The sequence below is a fragment of the Antechinus flavipes genome, chromosome 1, assembly GCF_016432865.1.
Source record: "Antechinus flavipes isolate AdamAnt ecotype Samford, QLD, Australia chromosome 1, AdamAnt_v2, whole genome shotgun sequence".
NCBI classification, from domain to species: Eukaryota; Metazoa; Chordata; class Mammalia; order Dasyuromorphia; family Dasyuridae; genus Antechinus; species Antechinus flavipes.
The window spans coordinates 63,278,537-63,296,823 of NC_067398.1; the positions used below are offsets into that span (position 1 = coordinate 63,278,537).

Sequence of the window (18,287 nt, forward strand, 5' to 3'; positions counted from 1 at the left end):
GGTTGTTGCCTCATAGAACTGTGGGATATTTTTTTTTTCCTGGGGAATGCGGAAATAGGAAAAGGAGGAACTCATTGCATTGTGACTTCAGAAGAATCTTTTTCCATATTGGAGGTTCCAAGGGACAGATGACAGTAATAATTTTGCACTTGGTTCTTCTTCCTGGATGTCTGCCAGTCAGAGAGACCTAAGTAGTTCCAAAAAATGGCATCATACAATGGAAAGAGCTTTGACTCAAGAATCGTAGGTCCTGTGTTCAAGTCCTACCTTTGTGAAATATCACTACTCCTCTGAGACTTAATTTCCTCATAATCAGAAAAAAAAAATAACAGGATTGGACCAGATGGACTCTTAAGGCTCTTTCTAGCTCTACATTTATGATCTTTTGCCTCTTTGTTTATTTGCAACTTCTCCTTGAATGCCCATGTCCTCTTTTCAAACTCTATATGTTCTTTTACAGCCAGAAAGAATGTTTGGTGTTGTGGTGGTCGGCGTTGGCAGGGCTGGATCTGTGCGGATAAGGGATTTGCAGAGTCCCCAGCTTCCTCCCAGCCCCCTGAAACTGATTGGATTTGTATCCAGGTTAGTGACTTCCAAGTTTTGTCCCAGATCCTATATACAGTAAGCATTAAATAGTTATTGTCTGATTGTTTGATAAGTGCTTCAAAAGAAAGATTTCTTTATATTCTGTTTATTGCCCTATATCTATGTTGTTGTTGCTTTGATGTTCTCAAATTTCTATTAAAAGTTTTGTTTCTATATCCACACATAGGAACATGCAAAGCAATTTATAACACATCAGTATACACTTTTATGTTGTATGGCATTATTACATATGCCATATGTAATTTATTTATTTATACATATTTATAATACATTTGTATAGCATTTTATATCATATGCCATTATTATACATGTACATATTTATATGGTACTTTTATATTATATGGCATTATTACATATTTATAATACTTTTATATAGCACTTTTATATTAAATGACACTATTACATATATACATATTTATAACATACCTAATATATCACTTTTATATTAAATGGTATTATATATGTATGAATGAATAGTAAATTATGTATATTTAAATATGTATTAAATATATATATATATAAATATATAAATACATATTTATAATACATTTCTACAGCATTTTTATATTGAATGGCTCTATTATATATGTAAATATTTATAACATTTGTATAGCACATTTATATTATGTAGCATTCTATATGTACATATTTACAACACATGTTTGGCACTTGCATATTATATACCTTTATTACACAACATATTTATAACACACGTGCATGACACATTTATATCGTATGGCATTGTTACATGCTACATACTTATAACATACTTGTTTGGCACTTTAATCTTGTATGGCATTATTACATACACATGTTTTAATAACTCATTTTGTACAGTACATTTATAATATGTAACATTATTATATATGTACATATTTATAACACATGTTTGCCACTTTCACATTGTGTACCATTATTACACATGAACATATTTATAACACTTGTATGCCACTTTTATATTGACTGACTCCATTATATATGTAAATATAATGTTTGTATAGCACATTTATAATAGGTAGCATCATCTATATTTACATGTTCATAACACATTTGTTTGGCACTTTCATATTATATAGCATTATTACACATTAACATATTTATAACACACTTGTATGGCACTTTTATATTGTATGGCACTGTTACCTATTACATATTTATAACACATTTAGATTTTGAAAGCCTTTATTATGACAGCCCTATGAAATTGGTGGTGAAGGTGTTATAAGCCCCACTTTGCTCCTGAAGAAACTGTAGCTGAAACATGTTAATTGACTGGCCCATAGTCACTCAGCTAGTGAGGGTTAGGGTAAGACCCAAAGTCAAGTCTTTTGGATTTTTTATTGCAAATGCTGTACTCTTTCTATCGTACCTCTCCTGCCTTTGCTGAGTTTCGTCCACATGTAGGAAATGAGTTTGCCAGGACACTTTTGAGAGAGACAAAGAGACAGGAGGCAGCATGTACCGGGCAGGTCTCCCTAGTCAGTGAAGACAAACCATGACCCTGAAGCCAAGAGCTTGGGGACCTCCAAATTATTAACCCTACTTCTAGCCCAGCCCCAGCAACCATCATTGCAGAGTGAAATCTTTGTGGAGAAAGGGCCAACCCTCCTCATCATCAATGACAACCACTGATGATAACAGGCACATAAGTATGTCCTAAGCCCTAAGCATGTCAGAATCCCCCAGACCACTAGTCCTGCCTCTAGGCCATCCCTCTTGGCAATTATTAGAGAAGCAAGCCACCAACTGGTAACCAATTGCTACACACAAGGACCAGGAGGAAAAGTACCTGAGAGACAGGAGGCAGCAGGTGCCAGGCAAGTCCAATCACCACCACCTTGACCACCACCTCCCCCATGTCCTGCTGGAGACAGGCCAAGACCCTGACCCCAAGAGCCTTTGACATAATCATGCTTCCAGCCCAGAATCCACAGCCATTAACCTGGGAAACAGTCCCTGTGAAGAAGATTCACCAGAGCTCCTTCAAATGATTCAACATCAGAAATTAATATGATACTATTAATGGAAATGATGTTATTAAATAAGAACAATACCATCTGCTTTGGGGGCAGCTGGGTGGTGCTAAAGTGCACAAAGTTCCAGGCTTGGAATCATTAAGACTCATTTTCTTGAGTTTAAATCCAGCCTCAGATACTTCCTAGCTGTGTGACCCTGAACTAGGCACTTAATATGTACATAGGTATAATGTCTTACAATATGAAAGTGCCATACAAATGTGTTATAAATATATTCATGTGTAATAATGGTATATAATATGAAAGTGCCAAAAAGATGTGTTATGAACATGTATATATAGATAATGCTACATATTATAAATGTGCTATGCAAACATTATATTTACGTATATAACAGAGTCATTCAAGATAAAAGAGCTATACAAATGTGTTATAGATATGTACATAAGTAATAATTGAATTTGCCTCAATTTCCTCATCTGTAAAATGAGCTGGAGAAGGAAATAGCAACCCCCCCTAGTACTTTGTCAAGTAAACCCCAAATGAAGTCTCAGACATGACTGAAAAAAACAACTGAACAAGAATGCTTTGCCTCTGTATCCTAGGGACCATGAGACCTTTCCATCTGACTTTTGGCTGAAACATACCATATGTATTGTAGCTCCCCTTAGAATGTGATTAGGGGTTGTCCAGTTTTCTATTTGCACCCTAGTGCTTAGAGCAGTAGTTTACAAATATTAGGTGATTAATAAACACTTTAATCATTCATTCACTTCTAGAGGATGACACTGAGTCTTCTTCTTCCTATTTAGCTCAGGAGACCTGAGCGGAATCCCCTTCAGGTCCTCCGTGCTCTACCCAAAATGACTTTCTTTTTGTTCCTCATATACAGCACTCACATCTCTCATCATCATACCCCTGCACCTGCAGTCCCCAGTGCCTGAAAAACCCTTTTCCTTCACTTTTTAGAACGTCCAACTTTACCTCAAAACTCATCACAAATGTTTCTGTCTACCCAATGCTTTTCCTGATTCTCCAGTCGTTCAGGTCTTCCTCCTAAATCTTTGCATTTACTTTGTATATATTATTTAAGAATTTATAAAAATACATTGTATCCTTCCTATCCCCAATAGAATGTAAACTTTTAAATGTTTACATTTTGTCTTTGTATCCAAAGCACTTAACACAGTAGTTGGCACTTAGTAGTCATCTAATAAAAGCTTGTTGATTGAATCTCTTTAGAGTTACAAACAACTTTTTGCACCATTGGGCACAATACACACACTTGTGTGTGTATGTTCATAGGTAGTACCACCTTTTTTTTTTTTTTTTTTTGAAGGCTCCCAGTCTTATCTAGGCTAGAAATACAGCAACCAGTCATCGATCAGATCTCACTAATAATCAGCATGGGAATTTGACCTGTTTCTGATCTGGGTTCCTTCTCCTGCCCCCTCTCCTCCTGGGCAACTTGGGCAGACACCCAATTTTAGCCCACTGCAGCTCAGAGCTCCTGAGTTCCTGTATTCCACCAGGATTAGCTTGTTTGCTAGTGGAGGATTATGGGCATTCTCTACCATACCCAACATCCTATACTCTAGGTCCCTAGTGAATACCTTAGCAATGAAGCAATATGGTGTTGAACTGAACATGCTAGACTTGGAGTCTTGCTTCTTAAAACTACTAGTTGTGTGACTATGGACTACTTGTCTTGAGTGTGGCTCAGCTTTGTCACCTGTAAATTGGTAATCACAACTCCTGTGGTATGTGCCTCCCTGGAGAGTTCTTGAGGTCACATTAGATACCAGTCGCAGTGTGCTGTGCAAATTGTAGAATGCTATATATTAGCCACGAGTTGTTACTGTAGTCTTTTTTGCTATTGTTCAAATTACCTGCTAGAGCTTCTTAACACTCTATGCCCACTAGGAATCAGCCTTTTTCAGTAGTGCTTGAGATATGTTCTACAAAATCAACTTAATTTCATTATAGCTTTTTGGGAAAACAACACGTATGATGTGCCATTACAATGGTGTGGGATCAGGCAGAACTACTGAAATATGTGGGAGGGGACCTTTATGTTTCGGGAAGCAGCCTGGCAGAATTGGGTTCAAGTCCTGGCTTTGCACTTTTTTTAACTGTGTAATAATAGGCAAATCACTTAACCTCTATAAGTCTTGGTTTCCTTATCTGTAAAATGAGAGGGTGAAAGTAGGTGATATCCAAGTTCTATTATGGATAGTAAATGATTAAGAAACAGATGGCTTTGAATTCGCCACTTTGTGACTTTGAGAAAAGTCATTTTACTTCTATGGACCTTAGTTTCTTCATCTAGAAAATAGGGATAACAATCTTTATCATGCCCATCTAAAAGGACAGTTGCCAGGATAAAATGGTAGGTTTTTATCAAAGTACTTTAAAGCCTTATGCAAATGTAAGGGAGTAAGAATAGTAACAGTAAAACATTGTCACCTCTATTGGGTAAGTTGGGTTCTGAGAAGTGATTGAGTTTTGCAGACTTGGTGAACAAAACACCTCCTACCAGTAACCAAAAAGCTCTGTGCAAGGGATCCAAGTTGGAGTCTGCTCTGGGGTTACCCTTCCTTCCACTTTGGTAAATGAATATGATTGTGCTACAGTGAGTAAGTTACAAAGGACTATGGTCTGTAACTGCTTCCATGGAAGAATTTGTTCCCATCAGAGGGATGGAGACAGTGGGGAATGACCTGGAAATGAGAGAGGGGGTGGTGGAGGAAGCTGGGAGAATTCTACTATTCCTGAATGTTGTGGTTTGGACATGTTGGTGGATAGAAAGGGGATGGTGTTTGTTTTTCAGACTGGATGACCTATTTCGTTTCAATTCTCACTTCCCTCTTTCCCTGTGGCTTTTCTAGGCGAGAACTTGGTAACATTAATGAGGTGAAGCAAATCTCCCTGCAAGATGCTCTTTCCAGCACAGAAGTTGATGTCGCCTACATCTGTAGTGAGAACGTTAGCCACGAGGAGTATGTCAGGTTAGTTTTCTGCCCCTATTTCTATCTGTGTCTCTAGACTTCAGTCCTGTATCTTTCTTGCTTTCTGTCTAATGGAAATGCCTAGAGAATTGGGTAGATGCTCGTGTCTAATGAGCTGTGAATATTGATTCCTTTGAATGCCAGTCCACTTCAAAGGTGAATTGAAATTTAAACAGGAACCATGTTACCTATAGTATATGAAGTAGAGGAGGAAGAAGAGACTAATAGTAATTAGATCACTGCTGTGTCAAAAATCTCCCACAATTCCTTAATAAAGTTCATGGCCTGGCATTCAGTGCCCTTTATAACTGGCACCAATCTCACCTCCCAGCCTATCTCATATTATTCTTTTCTAAGTCCTGTAGGCAGCACCCAAATTGCCCAATGTGCTTCCCACTTTCTTGCCTTCCTACCTAGTTCTTACTGATGCCCAAATGATCTGACTTCCCTTCTTGAGCTTTTGAAATTCTTCCCTAACCTCTAAAAACCAATTCAAATAGCACGTTTTTCCAATTCCTGATTCTCTAAGACATAAACATCCTAATCTACTCCTTCTTCCCCACCCAGATCTTGAAAACCCTTTGTTCTGTACTTTCTAAAGCTCTTATCATATATTACTGTTTTCCATACTTGAAAAAACTCTGATTTGGGGTAATGACTTTGTTATTGTTCAAACTCATTTTTGGTGCCCCACTTGGGATCTTTTTAGAGATATTGGAGAGTTTTCCATTTCCATTTCCAACTCCTTTGACAGATGAGGAAACTGAGGCAAACAGGGTTAAAAGATTTGCCCACAGTTACCCAGCTAATAAGTGTCGGAGAGCAGATTTGAACTGATGAAGATGAATCTTCCTTATTCCAAGCCCAGAGTTCTATCCCTTGTGTCATCTGGGTTCAAATCCTATCTCTGTCACTTGTTAGGTAAGTGCATCAATCAATTAACATTTACTAAGTAGTGACTATTTAGCAGGCTCTATACTAAGCATAAGTTACCTAATTCCAGTAGGCCTTAGTTTCCCAGGTTAAACTATCTGTGATGTCCTTTCATGTTCTAAATTCTGTATTCCTTTGATCTGTGTATATCTTATCTCTTTGTAAGCACTATTATGAAGACAGAAACTCTATCATATCCAAACTTTGCATCTCCCCTAGCACCTAGCATAGTAATTTACAGATCATCATTATCATAATTAACAGCTGACACTCATACAATGCTTTACGTATTTCATATCATTTGATACTCACACTGGGTAGGAAGTGATACCTGTATTATTAGCCTCTTCTTATATAAGAAAGGACATTTTTGGAAACATTAAATGCTTTGTTTATATTCTAGTGTCAAGCTAGTGTCAAGAGAGAGTTCAAACCAGGCCTAGCTGATGCTTAGTTCCTTGCCCTTTTTACTAATCTCTGGCTCACCAAAAGGTCTTTCATAAGTGCTCCTTGAACTGAATTCAGTTCAATTAATTTGGCAGCAGAATGGAACCTTCAGAGTACTGTTGTCACTGTTGGGGAGCAGAAGATCTTTGAGGGATGGTTTTCTTTTTTTGTTTTCTATTTTTTCCTTTAGCCTCCTACACACACTCACACACACACACACACACACACACACACACACACACACAAATTCACAAAAGGCACATGCCATCTATTGCTCCTGTATTTGGAATTTTAGAAACTTTCTTGAAGTTTAATTTCCATGTTTGTCTCTTTTACTCCAAAGGCAGTTTCTCAATGCTGGCAAACATGTCCTGGTGGAATATCCAATGACTTTGTCTCTGGCATCAGCCCAGGAACTCTGGAAGATGGCAAAGGAGAAAGGTGATGGCTGTTTTAAAAAAAATTTTTCCCCAATTGCATGTTAAAACAATTTTTAAAAAACATTTAAAAATAAAGTTTTGAGTTCCAAATTCTATTCTATTCCCTTTCTCTTTTCCCTGAGACAGTCAACAAATAAGGGATATATATATATATATATATATATATATATATATATATAATATATATATATATATATATATATATATATATATATGTGAAACCATGTAAAATTTTTTCATATTAGTCATTTTGTATAAGAAGACTCTGCTAAAAGAAAAAGAATGAAAGAAAGTGAGAAATAGTATGCTTCCGTCTGTATTCAAATAATATCAGTTCTTTCTCTAGAAGCAGATAGTATGTTTCATCCTTAGCCTTTTGGGATTGTCTTAGATCATTGTATTGCTGAAAAGAGAGAAATCATTGACAGTTTTTCATTGAATAATTAATTCTGTACACCATTCTCTTGGTTCTATTCATTTCATTTTGCCTCAATTCGTGTAAGTTTTCCTAGGTTTTTCTGTAATCATCCTACTTGTCATTTTCTAGCATAATCATATTCCATCAAAATCATATGCCACAGGTTATCAAACATGTCCTTGATGGACATGTCCTCATGTCCTTGATGAACATCTCAATTTTCAATTCTTGACCACTACCAAAAAAAAAATAACAACAAAACACACACATTAAACACTATAAATATTTTTATACATGTAGGTCCTCTTATCCCACTCCTTTTTTAAAAATTTACTCTTTGGGTTTATAAACCTATTAGTGGTGGATCAAAGGATATGTACCATTTTATAGCCCTTTGGGTGTAGTTCTCAATTGCTCTCCAGAATGGTTGGATGAGTTCACAACTCCACCAACAGTTCATTAGTGTCCCAGTGTTTCCATATCCTCTCCAACACAGATCATTTTCCCTTTTTGTCATGTTAGCCAATCTGATAAGTGTGAAGTACTTCAGATTTGTTTTAATTTGCACCACTAATTTAGTGATTTGGAGAATTTTTTCATTTGACTATATGTGGTTTTGATTTCTTTGTCTGAAAACAGGGTGATGGCTATTCTTGATATATTGGATACGGAATCCTCCTTTGTCTGGAGGAATACATTTCTAAATTTTGCATTGAAGTCTACTATCTTCTGTTGGTTTTACAGTGATGTTATTACTGTTCACCAGAAATATACTATTCTAGAATTATTCTAATTCCATAATGATGATGAATATTTATGTATGTCTTTGCATTTTGCTTTATTGCTTGGTTCCTTGGAACAACCTTGTAAAGTAGATACTGCAGGTATTTTTTTCTCATTTTACAGATGAGGAAACTGAGGCTTAAAGGGATTCATCCATAGTCATAGATTTAGTGCATACTGGAATCAAGACCCAGAATCTGGTCCTCTTATTTCCAATGCAGCATATTTTTAAAAAAATAAAGCATAATGCCTTTGTAGTCTCATGACTATAATGTTCATATTGCCTACTAAGAAAAATTATGCTAAATTGCTCAATGTACATATGTAGTACATTCCTGGAAGCTAATAGAGGTTTTGTCAGGCTTTTCTAGTTTCAATTTTGCATTGAGAATCTTTAAAGTGTATTAGTACAATTGGTGCAATGATCTTTTTTATTGTATTGTGTTATGGAAAAGCTTGTTTTAGTCAATAAATTACAAATAAAATTTAAGAAAGAAAATAAAAATAAAAAGTACAAGCAGTAAAAAATTGTAAAAAATGTATTAGTATATTTTTCTGCCTTAGTGCATAGAATATATCAAGCAAATTAAGGAGCCAGCATTGCATAGAGTTGTGGCAGCAAAGTCAAATAGAAATGAGGGTCACATGAGAATCTCTTCTGGCTGCATTTAAACTTAAAAAATCACAAATTAACATTATCTCTGTTCCATTGTAAGTTTGTTTATTTTATTAAATATTTTAATTACACTTTTATTTGGTTCTGGGGCACTCAGGGGTGCTAGCATCCTAGCATAGTATTTAGAGCTTTAGATTTTGAGTCAAAAGATCAGAATTCAAAGCCCCTCTTTGAGATTTATTACTTGGTGACAGCAGGCAGCACTTTACTCCTTTATACCTCACTATCTTCATCTATAAAATGAAGAACTTGAATTCAGTTACTGATGAGGGTCATTCCCACTCAAAATCCCATTTTTATCTGAACTAAATCTTTCTTTGATAGTTGATGATCTTGCTGTGTTTCAGGATTAATATTTGGGAATTCATTTCTCATGGTCCAGAGTTGGACCTGAGTACAGGCAAAGTCTGAGTCCCTCAATGTCTACTGATATTGGTATGAATAATACCTGGCTATTGTATGATACCTTCAATTTATCTCTGACTTGTTTCCATAGGATTTTGTCCCACATTGTATCAGAAATTAAGTTTGGGGTCTGGAGAGAAGGGACTAATTTATGCATGTATGAAAGTTCAGTATGACATACATTTAGAATTTTTCTTAAAGGCCATCTATCCCAACCCCCTTTATTTACAAATGAGAAAACTGAGGTTCAAAGAAATGTAAGTTTACAGTGTTGAGAGCCAGGATTTTGACCCTTATTTGACTTAAACATATAAATTCACATGCTTACCTATTAACTAAGTCAAATTGGAATGAGGACCTTTCACAGTCTTTGCTGGTTTGTTAGCAGGTCCCCAGAGGGTCCTGAACAACCTAGGAGCCTCAAGCTTAGTATGAGCCAGGGCTTTTCTCAGCCTCATCAGTCTTGAGCTCTGTAATTAGTAGTGACAGCAGGTTACAAGGTATAGGGCTCCAAGATGCTCTTTTTATTCTCCCTGTAAGAAATGCAGCTGTGGCCTTTTCGCCCAGGACTGAAGCTGACAGCTTACTCAGGGGACTGATTGCTACTGTGCTCCTGGGATTCAACACTGATATGTAGAGATCAGTGTTTAGATCCTTCTTTATGGAGAGGAAAAGGGCATTGGGATTTAGAAGAAGATTCCTATCTTCTATGTGCAGTAGACACTTTGAAGTCTCCTACTGAGCATATTCTGATGTCCAGACATTGAAAACTGGTGTCTGAGTTCTTTGCAGCTAAATATCAGAATCTTGAAAACTCCTAGAAAAAAGGACCAGAGTAGGAGTCAGGAGATTTTACTTTGACTCCTGGCCCCAGCACTAAATAGCTATGTAATGATGAGTCACTCCTATTGCCTCACTCAGCCTCAGTTTCTTCATCTCTAAAATGGAAATAATACTATTTTCCTACCTTCCTCATATGATTTTCAAGGAAAATTGTATTTCAAAGAAAACACTTTGTAAACCTTAAATCACCATGTAATACCCCCCAGCACATTAATTTGGTTTTACTGGTACATTATGGATATATTTTATATTTCACATAAATTTATATCCATTATATAATTTTTATACTATATATAATTTTATTATACTTTATTAAAATTATAAATAACCAATACTACTCTAGTTCTGGGGTGTAGCAGAAAACACACTATTCTAAAATCTGAGGCCTGACTTTGAAACTTGCCTGTGACACTTACTAGCAGTGTGACCTTGGTCAGATCATTAAACCACTCTGTCCATTTCCATTCTATAAAATAAAATGGTTGAATGTTTGAACTTCCTTCAAGTCCTTTGATTCTGAAACAACTCATAGATTGTATGAAGTTTCTAGTTTGCAATATAGAAACTTGTGTGGTAGAATTTCCCCCTTTCTTTAGGAATACAGTGCATCCCATCCTTCCTAGTCACTATGAACATTCTGGCTAACCCATCTGTCATATGACATAATCTCCCCTTTCTCTGGACAGTTGCCACAAATACTAATTTCTCCTGATTCCTCCTTCACTACATCATGTGCCTCTATCCATCATTGTACCTTTGTAAGTTATCCTCCATTACTGTCCCGGAGAAATTGCTGAACACAATGGCTCCTTCACTTTGATCCTCCTTGTTTCTTGGACAGGAAAAATCCTACATGAGGAGCACATTGAGCTCCTGACAGAAGAATTTGCTTTCTTAAAAAATGAAGTGGCTGGGAAAGAGTTGTTGAAAGGAACTCTTCACTTTACAGGTTTGTTTCTTTCTTTTTTTCTTCTTAATTCTTATAACCATTAAGAGAAACACAAGCAAATAAGCTCACAAACCAAGGACTGCAACTGTATATGAAACCCAGATTGGCTACTGCACGTTTTAACTCTGCCAAAATCAATCAGTTTAAGGAAAGGCAAGGGGATCATAAATGGGTTAGTTCTGAGGCTCCTCCCATATTCCACTAAAGTGCCCTTTCATTGGCTAGCCACCCTATGCCTGGAATGCTCCCCTTTTTATTTCTCACTCCTTCCTTCTCTGGCTTCCTTCTAGACTGCTCAAATCCTGCCCTGGGTCTCTTTAATGCTAGTGCTTTCCCTCTCAGATCGCCTCTCATTGGTGCTCTGCCCAAAGCAAAGTAAATGTTGATTGCTGAAACATCCCAAGGTATCTTGGAGTTTACCAGTCCAATTTCTTTTTTTAAAGGGTCATGCCTTAATCTCATGTCACTCTGGCTCTGGGTGATTGACCAACCAAAGGTTCCGGGTCAAGCCTCACTTGGTCATTGTTTGGGCTCTGATTGGCTCAGAGTGAACATAAAAAGCAATTTTTGTTGTTTTGGCTAAAAACCCAGAGGATCTTTGCTTCCCGGATTGATTTTCTTTCTTAACTAGATAAAAGACCATTTTCTGCCTCATTCTTTATCTACCCTTAATAAATGAATGGGTATTGCCTCCGTCAAAGTGAGACCTTAATTTTAAAAGACCAAGATCTACCACTGCATCCTGGGCCATCTCCAGTTGTCCTGATCTATTTCTGGCCATTGGATCTAGATGTCTCTGGAGGAGAAAGTGAGGTTGGTGACCTTGCACAGCCCTCCCTCCCTCAAATCCAATTCCCTTGCAAGTCATATGATATCATCTCTCTTGTGGGATGGTCATCTTTGAAAATGAAGGACAAATAGCAACTTCCCATTTGCTCTGTGTGTGTACACACACACTCACACACACACACACACACAACACACTTGGGATGAGGACTGTTTTTTTTTAACTTTCCTTATATCTTCAGCACTTAGCATATACTAATTGCCTAATAAATGGTAGTAATGGTGGCAATGATTGTCACCAATGTGCTGTCTCTCAGCGGTGTCAAACATTTAGCAACCACTGTTTGGACCAGATTAAAACATAATTCCTATCTGATTTTAATGTTGCTGTATTAATAAAAAATGGATAAGCATGTGGTTTTCTAAGTCAATATGTGGTCTGTAAAGATGCCGATGTACAGTCTAATTATCTCCCCGACTCCAACCCCACCACAACCATCCATTGGCAACTAGGTTGTGCAGTGGACAAAATAGAGGAACCTGAAATTAGGAAGACCTGAGTTCAAATTCAACCTCAGATACTTACTAATTGTGTGATCCTGGGCAGGTCCCTGAACTTGTTCCTTGCCCCAATTTCCAAATCTGTAAAATGGGAATAATACTAGCTTCTATCTCCCAGAGTTGCTGTGAAGATCAAATGAAATAATTTTAAAGAACTCAGCACAGCACCTGACAAATAATATGTGCTACATGCTTGTTAATCATCATCATTATTATTATTTCCATTTGAGTTTGATACCGCTGCTTTAGAAGTCAGTGGATCAGTGAGCACATCAGTGTGGGTCCCAAGCAGCTCACAGCTCTGCCTTCCTCATATCCAATTCACACACAAAGGAGGACATCACACTCATGATGTCATGGATCCTCTTCAAGAACAAACAATAGTCCAATTCCTATATCTTTATGTCCTCCCATAAATAATCCATACAAAGGCTACCCATGATGCTAGGGACTGCCTTCTAAACCTTCCCTTTCCAGAGGATTGGCTTTTCAAGTAGCTAGGAGGCATAGTTGATGGAGTGCTCGATTTGGATTCAGGAAAACTTGAGGTCACATCCTTTTTTCAGCCCTTTACTAATTGTGTGACTCTAGACAAGACAGTTGACCTCTTTTACCTCAGTTTTCCTCATCTATAGGGAAATAATAATAGTACCTATCTCACAGAGCTATTTTGATAATCAAATGAGGTCACATATATAAACTGATTTGTAAACCTTCAAGGACTATGTATAGAAATGTTAATTCTAATAAATAACTGTTTGTATATGAGAAAACCAAAAAACAGAGGAATGAATGATCTCAAATATCCAGCAAATTATGTGATCAAAGAGTTAATAATACCATTGCTCTCTAAACATTTCTTTCTGGTTTTACCCCTAAGCCTGGCAATGGAACATCTTTGTAGTTCTTTTTATTTTATTCTGTATTGTTCATCAGTGCTCTGGGTCTTCCCACAGGTGGTCCTCTTGAGAAAGAACGGTTTGGCTTTCTTGCATTTAGTAGCATTGCTCGTCTATCCTGGCTGGTGAGTCTCTTTGGAGAGCTTTCAGTCATTTCAGCTACCATGGAAGAACAGGAGGAGAATAAATATCTGAAAATGACTGTGAACTTGGAGACTGTGAACAAGAGGTGAGCCGGGGGGAGGAGGGCAGCACTTAAACTCTTAAAGTTCTTCGTAGCACCTTAATTCTTTGTTTTTTCAAGACAATACTGTTTGTGAGCTGAGGAATGGGGGAGTATTATGAGGTAGTATGTTAAAGGGGGAAGACAAGACTAGTTTAGAATCAAAAGTTGTTGTGCAGCCATTTTTAGTCATGTCTAACTCTTTCTGACCCCATTTGGGTTTTCTTGGCAAATATACTGAGGTGTTTGCCATTTCCTTCTCCAGCTAATTTTACAGATGAGGAAACTGAGGCAAATGGAATCATGTGACCTGCCTAGGGTCACATAGCAAGTAAGCATCTGTGGCTATATTTGAACTCAGAAAGACGAAAGTTCCTGATTCCAGTCTCAGAGCTCTGTGTATTATAGCATCCTTTAGCTGCCCCAAATCCTACAATCTTGCTTTCAGATTCTGACTGCTACTATAAGCAAATTATGTCACCTCTCTGGTCTAGTTTCATCATCTGCAGAATGGGAGAGTTCAACCAGGTGATCTTTAAGGTTTATTTCAGGTCACAATCCTGTAAGAATTCAGGAATCCAAAGGCTAATTGTTCTCTATTTTCAGAAAACCCTGAACCTTTCCAGAAGAGAGAAAATACTGGTAATAGAACTTTATCCTTATTAGCACTTTCACACTCATGTTCTCACTGGGGCTTCATAGTGATCCTGGAAGGAAATAGGGCAGAGACCATTATCCTGGTGACATTTTTTTTCTGAGATCTTTTTATATATTTTCTATTATGTCACCATTTCCCAACATTTCTCTTATCTGTTACCTAACAAACTATCCCTTGGAACAAAAAATTAATAATGTGTGTGTGTATGTGTGTGTGTGTATGTGTGTGTATGAGGAGGGGAATGAAATTCAGTAAAATATCTAACTCATTGACTGAATTTGACAGTATATGCTCCCACAGGACCCCCCTCCCACCTCTGTAATAAAGGAGGAAGGAATATTTTCTCCTTTCTTTGGAGGCAGACTTGGTGATCATTTTACTACAATTAATTTTGCATCATCTGTTCTTTCTATTTACATAGTTATTGTATATATACTATTGTTTCATTTAACAGATGAAGAAACTAAGGTGCAGAGAGGTTTAATGGCATGACTGAAGTTGCACAACTAATTAGTTTTGGGGCTAGAAATAAAACTCTGGCCGCCTACATTCTAGTTAATGCTTTTTGGGATGGTATGATTTTTTAATTCCTTGAAGGACCAATGTTTCTGGAAATCAAGAGGGGATTTTCTTTTTAAAGTGTCTGAATCTGTTGACTAAAGTGAGAATTCTACATCTGAGCACTCTCAGGTTGTGAGAAAAGTCCCAAGTGTAAAGTTCTGTATAAACCTGCTTCTTTGAAAGGTGAAAGTGACCTTATAGATAATATAGTGCTACTTTTAATTTGCAGATAAAACAGAGGCTTGGGAAGGGCATTTACCCAAGGCCACACAAGTAGTAATGGATCCTGGCTTTGAATCCAGGAATCTGTTTCCAAATTCAGTCTCCTTCACACACACACACACACACACACACACACACACACACACACACACACACTTCTTTTGGCATATTACACTTGGCATATGGTCAAGTTCATTAAACAGCATGGTTGCTAATTGGATAAAAACCTCAAAATAACTTTTTTTTCATCCTGTTTTATACTAAGTACTTGGCTATTAGCATCCAAATCAATTTGACAGACTTTAAGCACCAACCATGTGCAAAGAAAGCATTGTCAAGAATATAAAGAGGCCAAATTCTAGCCCAACATTCCTGAATTGATCTGAACCTTTTTGGAATTGATTTATATAGTTTTAGTTTGTGGCATACCTTGGGCTGTTGAGTTACTTTTATTTTTGTAATCAGTGGCCATTGGTTGTCTTCATTTTGTTCCCAAACTGCCTTTTTAAGCACTTCTGGGGATGATCCTATCAATTGCTCGTCTTTTTTAATCAGCCAATCATGCCCATTTCTGCCTTGACCATTCTTTTGAGATTCTATGGATAATAACTGTGTTTATCTCGGTCAATAAGCTTTTATTTTAGTGCTGATGGTCTTCTAGGCACTGGGAATACAAATACAAGCTGAAAGAAAGAGTATCCGTCCTCCATCAAGGAGTTGGGAAATGAATTAAGGATAAAAAGGAAGTGAAAAGCCAGAATGGGGTGGGCTGAGATAAGGAGGCATCAGAGAGAAAATCTAGAGAAGAATATGCAGTGGGACGTTAATTGGCTGCTCTGGACATTCTCTGTGGCTGGAGACTTTGAGAGAAGCCAGTCAATCAATAGAGCCATGGGCAGACTGTATTTGAAATGAGTGAATTTTGAATGACTGAAGTGAGGCTTCAGAATGAACAGAGGGAGTCTCTTTTGGCCTTTCAGCATTCATTGTCCTGGATTGGAAGACTCTATTCTTTTGTACTTACCTTTAATAAGCTTTCTTCAAGGATTTGAAGTACTATGTCATGGAAATGAATGAGACTTTTCTTACTTGGTTCCAAAAGAGGGAATTAGGATCAATGATGAGAGCTGCAAAAGGGGCACATGGAAGCATGTCTGGAATAACTCCCCAGCTATCCTTGAAGCTATTCCCAAAGAGGATGAACAGCTTTATTGTGCTTTCTTTTCTTCCAACCTTTCCCTGTCTTCCTTGTTCTTCTATTGATACTCATTTCTGTAAATGGTAATTCCCTTGGTAAATATCTTCCTTCATTAGACCATGAGCAAACTGTTGTTTTGTTTGTTTGTTTGTTTTTTGTCTTTCTTATCCCTACTCAATCAATAAACATTTATTAAGCACCTACTATCTGCTAGGCTTTGTGCTAAGTGCTGGGGAAAGAAAGAAAGGCAAAAGATAGTCATACTTTCCAGGAATTCACAGTCTAATAGGGGAGGACAACAAAAAATAAAAAATAAAAACAAAGCAAATACAGGATGCAGGAGAGAATCTAGTGCTTTTTATTGTTGTCAGTCATTTTTTTCAGTCTTGCTGCACCCTTCATGACTTCTATTTATGATTTTCTTGTCAAAGATACTGGATTGGTTTGCCACTTCATTCTTCAATTGATTTTACAGATGAGGAAACTGAGGCAAACAGGTTTAAGTGACTTGCCCAGGGTCCCACAGCTAGTAAATGTCTGAGGCCAAATTTGAACTCAGGTCTTCCTGACTCAGTTTCTAACCATTGTACTACTTTGCTGTCTAGTCATGCACATAGGAGATATTTAATAATGCTTGTTGAATGATTGATGGAGGTTCTCTATTACTAAAGATCCTCAAGCAGAGGCTGGATATGTTGTTGGAATGATTTGTTTTAATATATAGGTTAGACTAAACATGATTCTCTGACTTGATAATCTCTGAGTTCTAGAATCTGTGGTCGAGAACTGGGCTTCTTAAACTTTTTCCGCCCCTTTGCACATGAGAAATTTTTATGTGACCCGAGTATATAAATATATAAAATAGGCATACAAATCGATCATATACTGATAATAAATCATAATTTAATGACTCCCCCACATTCAATTTCAATACTCCACATGAGGACGTGAAGCACAGTTTAAAAAGGTGGGGTCCAGAATGTGACTGTGCATTTAAAAAAAACCTCACCTTCAAAGACCACAAAAGTTTCCTGGTTCTTTGACCTGCCCTCCCCTCCTCTTCTTGTTGTTGGTAAAATTAAAAACAATTGTAACTTTAAGGATGATCACAGCTTTGCTGATTTCCTGACTAAAAAAAGGAGAGAAATTGATACATGTTACAACAACAATAATAACAATAATAACTCTATGTTAACAGTACTCTCAGATTTATAAAGCACCGATATGAGGGAGGTAATGCAAATATAATTATTCCCATTTTATAGATTAAGAAACGGGAACTCAGAAAGATTAAGGGATTTTCCCAAAATTACATAGCTGAGTTGAATCCTCAGGACTCCAGGTATTCTAGGTATTCTACTTATAGCTACAACTCTGATGCTAATGATGATACTAGGTAGCATTTATAAGCACTTTATGGTTTGCAAAACACTTTAATTCATTCAATTTTAACAACAATGTGAGGTAGCTGCTCTTATTATTTCCATTTTACAGATGAGGAAACTGAGACAGAATTTGAGTGATTTGCTCAGTCTTTGAAGCCAAATTTAGGAAGATGAGTTTTCCAGATTCCAAGCCCAGCATGTTCTCCATTGTGTCACCTAGATGCCCTCTAGTAAGGATCTGAGAGAGGATTTAAACTCAAGTCACTCTGATGCTAAGTCCAGCCCTCTTTTTGTATCAGTTTGCTTGTTT

At 37.1% G+C, this 18,287-nt stretch overlaps 1 protein-coding gene across 3 annotated transcripts in view; it reads left to right on the plus strand.

The window, feature by feature from the left end:
• Positions 1–18,287, plus strand: part of BLVRA (biliverdin reductase A) — a 46,799-nt gene that overhangs the window by 23,718 nt on the left and 4,794 nt on the right. For all 3 annotated transcript variants that reach the window (XM_051984003.1, XM_051983998.1, XM_051984005.1), the window contains 5 exons: positions 461–582; positions 5,471–5,590; positions 7,314–7,411; positions 11,377–11,484; positions 13,788–13,959. In XM_051984003.1, coding sequence (XP_051839963.1) covers positions 470–582; positions 5,471–5,590; positions 7,314–7,411; positions 11,377–11,484; positions 13,788–13,959 — 611 coding nt within the window. In that variant the 5' untranslated portion in view covers positions 461–469. The remainder of the gene's footprint in view (positions 1–460; positions 583–5,470; positions 5,591–7,313; positions 7,412–11,376; positions 11,485–13,787; positions 13,960–18,287) is intronic.